The sequence below is a fragment of the Gossypium arboreum genome, chromosome 5, assembly GCF_025698485.1.
Source record: "Gossypium arboreum isolate Shixiya-1 chromosome 5, ASM2569848v2, whole genome shotgun sequence".
Lineage (NCBI taxonomy): Eukaryota > Viridiplantae > Streptophyta > Magnoliopsida > Malvales > Malvaceae > Gossypium > Gossypium arboreum.
The window spans coordinates 41,909,011-41,920,644 of NC_069074.1; the positions used below are offsets into that span (position 1 = coordinate 41,909,011).

At 31.5% G+C, this 11,634-nt stretch overlaps 1 protein-coding gene across 1 annotated transcript; it reads right to left on the reverse strand.

Moving 5' to 3' along the window:
• Nucleotides 1-9,274: 9,274 nt before the first annotated feature.
• On the reverse strand, nt 9,275-10,997 carry LOC108450370 (homeobox-leucine zipper protein ATHB-13-like). Its single transcript, XM_017747963.2, has 4 exons — nt 10,849-10,997; nt 10,471-10,645; nt 10,000-10,382; nt 9,275-9,917 (listed from the first exon to the last, which is right to left on the reverse strand). The coding sequence occupies exons 2-4, from the start codon at nt 10,607-10,609 to the stop codon at nt 9,588-9,590; spliced, it is 852 nt and encodes a 283-aa protein (XP_017603452.1). The 5' UTR covers nt 10,610-10,645; nt 10,849-10,997; the 3' UTR covers nt 9,275-9,587.
• Between the last annotated feature and the right edge of the window lie 637 nt (nt 10,998-11,634).

Sequence of the window (11,634 nt, forward strand, 5' to 3'; positions counted from 1 at the left end):
TGTAGAAAAATCACATATTGAATGCTTTCGATGCCATATATACAATCATTATCGTAGTGAATGCTATACCAATTTGAACAGAGGTCGTGTGAGAGGCCGTGGTAAATGTCATGCGTAGAAAGGATAAATTTTGCAAACGCAACTAAAGAAGAGGAGGAAGTTACTCTTTTGATGGTGTATGACCTGAAGGAGAATGCCCAAAAGAATGTTTGGTATCTTGATACAGGTTGTAACAATCATATGTGTGGAAAACCAATCAACATTATCTGAGCTAAATGAGACATTCTGAACAACAATAAACTTTGGTAACAACTCTCTTGTTTCTATCTACGGACGAGGGAAGGTGAAGATCCAAACAAAGTTCACATCTGTCCAGAGTATTTCAGATGTTTTCTATGTTCCAGATATAAAGTCAAATTTAATTAGTGTGTCAACTCCAAAAGAAGGGTTATGAGGTGATTATCAAGGATGGAGTGAGCAAGATTTAATATTGCAATATTAGGTTGATCACTAAAGTCGCCATGACAACCAATAAGCTCTTTCCACTGTATATTCAGAATATTGAACCTGGTCACTCTTGTTTTTCAACATGAGAGACTAATTCGGCATGGCTTTGGCATTACAGGTATAGACATTTGAGTTTTGGAAGATTGCAAACATTACAATGAAAGAAGATGGTGTTGGTCTCCTTGCATTTGATACTCCTTCAGAAGTATGTAAAGATTGTGTTGTTGGAAAGATGCCTGAGATAGTTTTCCAAAAGGAAAAGCCTGAAGAATGGCGAGGTTGACAAGGATAAAGCATGTTTGGTAGCTAAAGGCTACAAGCAACAATTTGATGTTGACTACAAATGCAACACCCTGAAAATTTCTACAGTAAGATGTTATCCTTAATATAGTAAAATAAGGAAATAAAGTGACAAGAAGAGGAAAAAAATTGAGTTATGTCACTGGGAAGTATATTATGATATACTAATTTAAGAAATGACTAAATTGTAAAAGTGAGAAAAGTTTTGTGGCCCAAGAGTAAATACTCAAAATTTGAGGGATTAAAAAGTAAATATGAAAAGTTGAAGGACTAATAGTGCAAATATTTTAAGGGTGGAATGATCTAGAAACCAAGGAAAATTGATGAATTAGGACCAAATTGAATAGGTGAAGAATTATGAGAGATTAAATTGTAATTTTACCAAATTAAGTGATGACTCAAGAATGGAATTTTAAAAGATAACTAAGGGCAAAATGGTCAATTAGAAGAGAGAGAAATCTAGAGACAATGATGATGTTGGAGATATTTTAGATAAATTAAATAAATAAATATTAGTTTATTAATACTTTAAATTGATTTTTAAATGATATTTTATTATTATTTTATTTAGTATATATAAGAAAAGAAAGATGAAGAATCATTATCTTTTCTTTCCCATGCAAACCAACGTGAGAGAGAGGAAGAAGAAAAGAAGTTTTCTTTCTTTACAATTTGGTCCTTCCACCAAAAATTCACCATTTTCACCTAGAAATCAAAAGAATTTCCATAGCTACTAAGAGATAAAAATGTTAAGGAGACCATGAGGAGTTAGAATATCAAGTTGGATTCAAGAAATAGAAGCTGGAGGAGAGAGAAAATTAAGTTAAAGATTAGTATCAATAGAACAAGGTAAGTACATCAAGATTTCAATATGTTTTTAAGTTTGTTATTATTGAAAAAGCATGGAAATAATGTAATAGTAGAGTTTTCTTACATAAGGTCCTATATTCTTGATATGTTAGTGAAGAGAAAATAAGAGAAAGTGATGAGAAATGGTGTAGAAAAAGAAAATAAGGGTGTTATAACATGGTAATTAATATCTTGCACTAAAACAGTTTTGGACAGCAGTAGTAGTCTAACTTTGAAAAATCATAAAAAATTGTAGAAATCTAATTATAGGATGAATAAAATATGAAATTAAATATTATTAAGTCTAGTTTCTTATAGAAGAAATGGTGTAAGCAATGGAATTGTAAATCATGAGATATGATAAATTTTGTGAGACAAGGTCAGAATGATTTTGGGTTCCCCTATTCTTACTTTTTAAAATCGTAAAAAAATGGATAAAACAAATTATAGGCTTAAATTTATATGTTTAGAATCTTGAATGAGTCTAGTTTCAAGATAAATAAACGGGAACATCGTTCGAATTCTGTACGAGAAGATAATTAATTTTTAGTGAAGAAGGGTCACGACTATCAGACAACAGAATAGGGGTAACTTTAAAGAATAAACTGTACTTATTGACTAAACAAAAAATTCTAAAAATGTTATGGTAAGAAGATATATAAGTCTAGTTTCAGGGAAAATTATCGGATCCTAATTTGGAGTTCTACAGCTCCAGATATAAATAATTTAGTGACTATGACACAGATGGACAGCTTGAATATTCATAAAAGTAAATAATAAAAATTATAGATGATGTTACTTACAAGTGTGTTATATACATCAAGGATGTGGAATGGAGAGGAGGAGGAGGAAAATATGTATGAATATTCATCTAGCATGGCTAATTTGCATATTTTAGGCTCAGGAACTAAATTGAATAAAAGTAAAACTTTATGAGCAATTTTGTAAAAAGGTCAGAAATGATCAAATTACATGAAATGGATTATTTTATTATTTAAATTATAAAATTGAATGAGATTATTAATTTAGTTCAAGATCGGGGGAAAACATGTTTTAGGGATTAAATTGAAAAGAGTTGAAATTATGGAAAATTCTGATATTTTATAGAATTCATGGACTGTTATCAATATGTATGAGAATAATAGCTGGAAATAAGGATTAAATTGCAAGAATTTTATTTTCCTGACCCTAAGGATGAATTCGTCATTAATTAAAAGTTTAGGGGCAAAATGGTAACTTTGCCTAGAGAATTAATTAAATGCATTAGAATATGAAATGAATGAAAATGATGATCAAATTTATTTATAAAGATCCGGACGACTCAAATATGAGACTTGATCATGGAAAAGAAAAGATATCGGATTAATAAAATTATAAACACAAACAAGCAATAAGGTAAGTTCATGTAACTTGAATTATATTCTTAAATACTTGAAATGTATGTTATTGATGTGAATATGATTTGAAATTTCATTGTATGAAAATTTATGAAACATTGATATATTTGATAAAAAGGGGAAGAAATCCCGGTTGAATGAAAGGAAATTTCGATGGATCTCTGAAAAAGAATTGACGGTAAAAGGATCTAGCCGGACGGGTGATCCTATCTGATATAGCCCTCCAAAGAATATGTGGAAAATAGATTTAGCTCGGACGGGTAATCCGAATTAGGGTCTCAATTTAGCTTTGACTGTAATTCGGATCCAAGCTCATTAGAGTAATTATCGCTTGCAGGATTTAGCTTTGGACCGGTAATCCCACCGTAAGGATGAGGTTCGCGGGAGTGTGCTTTCTGAAATGAAATGTGTAAGACCATGGTTGAAAGACACCATGGCAACATGATATGAAATGTGTAAGACCATGGTTGAAAGATACCATGGCAACAGGATATAAAATGTGCAAGACCATGGTTGAAAGATACCATGGCAACATGATATAAAATGTGTAAGACCATGGTTGAAAGATACCATGGCAACAGGATATAAAATGTGTAAGACCATGGTTGAAGATACCATGGAAATGTAACATGAAATGAACAAGACCATGGTTGAAAGATACCATGGCAACCTGATAGAAAATGAGTAAGACCATAGTTGAAAGACACAATGGCATCATGTCAAAGATAAATAAGACCGTGGATGGGAGACCTGGTGACATCTATTGAACAATTGATATTCAGGTAATATGTATCAGATGACGAATGGTTATATGAAATGGTTGTGTGAAATGTTTACAAGAACTGATCATATGGAAATGTATGTACAAAATAGTTGTATGAAATAATTATGAAGATAGATAAACGAAATAAGAATAAGTACATGGAATATAATTTATGTTAAGTTTGATATAAACTTTACGAACAAATATACATAAAATAAATGGAAATGATGGAGCATGAAATATTGATATAATGAAATGATTGATATATACTTATGAAGAAACGGTAAGAGAATGATATGTTGATACAAGGAAATTATGTAAGTAAAGACAATTATTAAACTCAAGCGTGACATGTCGAGAAAATAAGTATATCAATGTTGAATTTATATGAAATATGTGCAAGTATACTAACAATGATATTGTTTGACGTTTAGACAAGTGTCAAGCTATTGATTGAATGGTAACATGTTTAATTATAAGAAGCATTGAAATGGTAAGTACTTAGATGAAAATATTTAAGATTTTGTGAAATTTTTTATGATCCCGATTTAATTCCGATTGGTTTTTAATGTATGTTTGGGGCTTCAAGGGCCCAATAGAGAGACGTTATGATTATTTTCAAAATATGAATAATAAATGACTCAGAATTATCTGAAAATGTTCAATAAACTCTGGTAATGCCTCGTACCTATTCTGGCAATGGATACGGGTAGGGGGTGTTACAACAAAGAAGTGTTTACTGCTATGGCTCAGCTTGAGACAATCAGATCAGTGGTGGCATTAGCAGCACAAAACTCGTGGCTGATTTTACAACTCGACGAGTTAACTTTCCTACACGAAGAGTTAGAATAGCAAGTATTCATCGATCAACCCTCTGGTTATGTGAAATGTGGAAGTGAACATAAATTATATAAATTAAAATCCTAGTATAGTCAAATAAATGCTTATTTCAGTTTGGCAAGTTTTAAGAAATGTTCGTATGAACATACTCTTTACTGCAAAGTTGAAGAGGAGAAGATGGTTATCATGTGCTTGTACGTGGATGATTTTATTTATACTGAGAATAATCAGACAATGCTTGATAAATTTAAACAATCAATGATGAATGAGTTTGATATGTTTGATCTTGGGTTAATGCGTTATTTTCTCGGTATTGAAGTATATCAATTAGATTATGGAATTTTTATTTCACAAAAGAAGTATGTTGGGGAGATTTTGGATAGGTTTGGGATGAAGAATTGCAATTCTGGGGCCACACCTACTGAGCTGGGGTTGAGATTGGAGAAAAGACCTGCAGGAAATAAGATTGACAACACTCTATACAAATAGCTCATAAGAAGCTTGATGTATTTAACAACCACTCGACCTGATATTATGTACTCTGTCAGTCTTTTCAGCAGATTCATGGAACACCTAAAACAGATTCATTTTATTGTTGCTAAAATGATCCTTAGGTACTTGCAAGGGATGTCGAGTTATGGAATTTTATACAAGAAAGGAGTAGAGTTTGATCTTATTGGATTCACTGACGGTGACTTTGCAGGGGATACAAATGATCGAAAGAGCACTTCAGAGTATGTGTTCATGTTGAGGTTTGAAGCTATTTCTTGGTCATTTAGGAAAAAACCAATTGTTACTTTGTCAACCACTAAAACAGAGTTTGTAGCAACCACCACATGTGCTTGTCATGCAATTTGGCTAAGGAATGTTCTTGTAGATGTTTATTTTCCACAGGAAGAACCTACTCCAATTTATTGTGATAACAACTCAACTATAAAATTGTCAAAGGATCCTGTCTTGCAAGGAAGTATGAAGGACATAGATGTGAAGTTTCATTTCTTGAGAGATCTTATGAAGAAGTGAATTACAGAAGTTGTTTACTGTAGAAGTGAGGATTAAGCTGCTAATATTTTCACTAAGCCCCTCAAGGTTGAGAAGTTTATAAAGTTGAGAAAGCTGCTCGATGTTTGCATATTGAAGAAGGGGATGCACAATGGAGTTGCTTAAATTGAAAGTTTTAGATTTTTGCTTTCAGTTTAAGAGAGGGATTGTTGACAATGTCCACACCACATTAAGTGTTTTGTTTGGTTTGTTATTGTTCGTCCCTATTTTTTAGGAAGTCAATCAGTCAAAAATAGTTTGTTCAATCTTTCATGGGATTATTCTGTTTTTCAATGGTCAGTTGTGAGTTTTATGTCTACGTTTTTCCCTTCTAAGTAAGCTTGTATAAAGGCTCAGGTGCTGAAGTTATTTTTTGGATGAATTCCTCAAGTTTATCTCCATCTTTTCTATGTTAGGAATTCTCTTTTAGCTTTTATCAATTTTGGTTCCAATGATGATACGACATTTTAAGATTGTACTATGTTATCACCTAAAATTTTTAAGAAAGATATATTTTTATATCATGATGTGACACAATATCAAAATATCATGTTATAAGATGAATTAAATTTAACAAAATTTGAAGACTAATGTAAAAAAAATTACAAATACAATGACTAAATATATTAGTATTGTAAAATTAAAAAAAAAAAAAAAACACACACACATTACTGTTAACCTACCAAAGTTGTTGGTTGGCCCTTGTGGGTCATTGCTCGATTCCCAAATGACACTGTTTTCAATGTTTAAAAGACACAAGTGTGAAAAGTAATCATTCTCTAATTACATAATTGAACTTAAATTATACAGTTTTATCTGAATAGGAGATCATATATGCATGAAATCAGTATCAACCTCGACCTTCGGTATACTAGTCCATATAAATAAAGAAATTGTTTACTTAATTTGTTGCCTATAGCTAGACATAGCTTTCCTAATCTATTTGTTTCCATTAAATAACCCAAAAGCCGATCCTTAAAATATTGTTTTTAGGCAGTTGACACACCCCCAAATCATGTTACAATTTGAATAATTAATTTCATGCTTTTGCTTCTCACATGCTATCTAACTTATCGCAGACATGTTTGGGAATATATTGAAGCTTTTACTCAAGGAATTTAAACCATGCACGTGGCCACTATATAACCTCTACTATTTTTTAATAAATTTTATGACTCCTATTTTAAAACTCAACTTCCAGCCTGCATGTTTCCAAAAGATTATCTCAAATCTCTTCACATGCTCCCATCAGAATAAAGTATAATTAAATAAATTCATAAACAAGTGTATAACGGCGCAATCAATTTATAATTTCATCCTTAAGTCTAGCAGACTTTGACTTTTACTATAACCTAAATATGAACAAATGATTTGTACATTTTATCTCTTAAACTAATTAAGGATCCTCTGCAAATGAAGGTGAAGCCTACCAAAGAATACATGTTAGTTACCGCGTGTGGACTCATTTTCCTGGTCCATTGTAATATTCCTTTACTATCAATATGGCATGAAGAAGATTCATTCTTTGGGTACTAAATTATGAAAATGAAGTTGAATTAGACCGCACTTGGTAACTATATAGAATATGAATTTGAACTATAATAGCTAACAAAAATGTGTGGTGCTTTATGATAATTGAATGAGGATCATAGGTTAGCTACCAGACAGTAAGATAATTAGTTGCCTAACACATTTACATCCAAAATTATTGCTTTGGGACCAATGATCGATGCCATTGACAATTACTTTGAAGCTGCCATTGAAAAGAACAAATGTGACAAGATGTTTATAAAGTTGGGTTAGTTAATTAGATTAAGTTGCATTACATCCATACTATTAACACTACTCGACTTGGGTTGAATCATTTATGTTTATAAATGCATGGTATAAAACTTGTTTAGGCTAGCTCACGTTACTTTTTCTAATATATATATATATATATATATATTATTTACATTTACTTTCTAATAAATTTATCATTTTTTAAATTTTACTAAATACTCAATTTGAGTATAAATATTTAAAACACTGCTCACGTAAGGATTAAATCTTTTAAAGTAATCAAATTGCTCTAGTATTGATTGTAATTATGTTGTATTGTTTTAGTTATAATGGTGTGAAAAAATCAACAATGTATACTTCACCTTAGCTTCATGGTTATTGAACTGAATAGTATTGTTATATATATATATATATATATATATATATATATATTATGAGTCATTATGTTTAAACTTAATTTAAGCATGTTCTAAAGATTTGATTTTTATTTAATTGTTTTGAAAGATATAATCTTTACATAAGCAAAGTTTAAGTCCAAAATTAGCATTTAACTTTAAAATTTTAATGTTTTCTTTCAATAATTTTTTTATAATTTTAAATGAATTTAATTTTACTTTTTAAATCTATTATTTTTATTCAAAATTTCTTAAATTAAATACAAATGTTTCCTTTGGAGGAGTGACAAAATTAACCTAGGTGGAATTAAAAATATGTGTGGCGGTGAAATTAATTATTATAATTGTGAAATTAAATCCATAACAAAGAGTTAAAAAAGTAAAACGAAACAAGAGTGGTTAGATAATTCAAACATAACTTTAGTGATGAGTTGAAAATAAGAAAGGATGGCCAAAGACATTAAACTAAAAACAATATATAACAAAAGTTTTAAACAATTTTATTTTTAAGAGCACATTATAAGTATGTAAAATTATAGTACAAAAAGAAGAATTAAATCATAACTAATTTAGGCAAGATCAGGTCATCCTAGAATAATCATCATGCTATGACAGAAGGATTTCATCCGGCAGTTGGATAAAGGTAAACCTACCTAACAGTGTTGAGAACACCATTAAAGCTAACCCATCGGCTACCTTATTGTACTCTCTAAAAGTATGTGTAATCTTAACCATCCAAGAAACTAGTAATAGGTATCATAATATTTTATGTCTTTATTATTGTTTATTTTATAAATATTTTTAAAAAAAGATTTTCATTGTATGTATTTTAATTAATCATTTTATTGCGTTGTGATAGAAAATAGGGATAAAAAAACAAAGTTAAAAAGTAAGGTGATTTTTATGAATACAAAGTTGCTGAAGTCATTAGCCTTTATGGGTGAAAAATGTGAGGTAAGATTGTTGAAACTTACCGTAGTGGTGTTATCCAAACACCATACAATAATTCAGCTATAATTATTTATATTTTGAAAAATGTGAAGTATAGCTTAGTTGTATATGAAGGAAGGCATATGAGAAATTGAAGAAATAGCAGGATATGTGAGCTGGTTTTTATTTTTATTTTGGAGAATAATAAGTGAATTGTTATATTCAAGAAAATGACCATTTCCAACTCTTCTTGTTTGCTTCTTCTCTTCATGTACATGTTTGTCATCTTCTCTCCCTTGGAATGCGTGTTGGATACTCTCTCCTTTTCTCCTATATTAAAATGAAATTTAATAGTTTGTAAACTTGGAGTAGATTTCTTCTTCTCTCTCTCTCTTAAAAATTAAGATATTAACTTGGGGAAGATATTTTTTGTTCACCATTGGCATTTATTTACCCTTTAGTACTGAATATTGATGAAATCAGAAAAAAAAATATATATATTATCATTTCAAGGGTTCTCTCTTCAATGCACTCAAAGTACACAAAAGACATGATTCCAACGCAAGAAAAATGAAACAATAATTAGAATTATTATGTAGCTAAACAGAATCACCTTTCTATTCTTTCATGGCCCATGCTAGAGCTGCTGCAAACCAACCCGCACTGCAATTTACTTAGGAAAATAATATAATTTTACTTGGGGAAAAAAAATTTCATCTCGCATGATCCAACCTTAGCTAAGCAAACATCTCTCTCTCCCTCGGGAACTTGAAAAATGATGAATCAATTGAAATGTTGTTGCTGTTCAAGCCATGGCCAAAACCCGGTTTGTTCCTCGATGGTGCAGAACATGTTGGTGATGAGGCTCTCTTCTTTAACCATTTGAGGAGGTTGATGATGATCATCGTGGCTTGAATTTGACGACGCCGCTTGGAACAGTCCTGTTGGAAACAGGGTTCTTGCTGGTCTGCTAATCGTAGCCGCCGGGGGCGGCGGCCTGTCGTTATCCAGCTTCACATCCGAGCTGTTTTCACTTCGGTTGCTGCTACAACCTTCTGTTTCTTTATTTAGATTGATGCATTCACTTGCTTCTCTGCCTTTCAGTGCCATTATCTACTTCCACACACACACAACATTAATTAGCTCGTAAACAACTAAACATATATATATATATATATTTATACTGTGGGTTTACCTCTGCTTGAAGCTTTTTGTTGTGAGCTTGAAGTGCATCATTGTCTGCTTTGATGAGCTCGTACTGTCTCTTGAGGAGATCATAGTCTTTCTCAAGTTGCTTGGTTTTCCATCTAGCTCGTCTGTTTTGAAACCAAATAGCAATCTGTCTTGGTTGCAGTCCAAGAGCTCGAGCCAGCTGCATTTTTCGCTCGGGTTCCAGCTTGTTGCCTAACTCAAAGTTCTTCTCTAGTGTCTTTACCTGTTCCATGTTAAGCCTCCTCTTCTTTTCACCTGCCTGTGACCCATCGTCCGATATATCATCCTCTCCATTTGCTTCTTCACACACATGATCTATACCTGAATATGAAGACATTGATCTCTTCCCCAGAAATGATGCAACACCTGTGGCTCCAAAACATAAATCAAATTGAATTCCAGCATAGATTTAGATCAGATGAAAGCATAGAGATATATATGTGAGACTAAGTACCATGAAACTCCTGGGGCGCCGTGCAAGAAGGGAGGATTTGATTGATAGAGTTAGTGGAGCGTTGATGATCTTCGTGATCATGATGAGGCGTTTGGAGCATGAAATTTGCTGGGAAGAAAGCCATTCCATTGCAAGACATGGAGCAGATGACAGACAGCTCTTGTTTTAAATAAGCCTGCAATATATTAAAGAAAAACTCTATTTTCACCAACTCATGATTGTTGCAGATCCTCGGAGTGGACACAGAGTTTAATGTAAGAAAAGCAAAAGAGAGATTCGATATATATATACATATATCAGACTAAAGGGAAAACTAGAATTTCTTGAATTGGAATGAAGGTGATGCAGAGATTTGTAGAAAATTGATAGCTTATATACCTTATCAAACTGCAACCTCTAGCTTTTTAGGAAGAAACTGTTTTTTCTTTTATATTATTTCTATTGAGAGAAAGAGATGTATGTGAACGATGATGACTCTATTCTTCCATTCCTTTAGTCTCTTTATACGAGGATGGATTTATTTCATTAGAAAACAGGGATTTTTAATTTTATCTTATTTTACTTTCTTTTTTTTATAAATAAGGCGTTGCAGAGGGAAAAGCTGTCTTTTTTATTATTATTATTATTATAAAAAGTCTTTTAACAATAAAAAGAAAATTCATGATTTATTGATTAAATAATTTGTTGACACACACAACCCATTTGCATGTTGGGGACAAAAGTGAGACAAGAAAAAGAAAAGAAAAAAGAAGAAGAAAGGCTTAGCTGCTAACTAAATTAAGCCTGGTGTGGTGACTCTGAAAACAATTTCATGGAGTGCTTCCAATCCTAGTCCAATAATATGAGGGTCATTTTCGGTTGGAAATACCTTTTTATATATCACTTACATAATTCTCTTTATTAATCAACTATTAAATTTATAAGTTCAATGTAATGCAAACTCATAAATTTCTCAATTCTTTTTACTTCTTGGAGGTAAATTAATCTTTTCACTGCCGGTTATTTCCTTAAATTTCCCAGTAACCGTTGGTTCCCTTAATCATCTTAACTACAGTTAGCTTGATAGCTATAAATAATGTTACTCCCTTTTTTCTTTTTTCTTTTTTCTTTTTTATGAAAAAGAAATTACAAGACACAACCTATTTTTTTATGATGAAAAAGAAA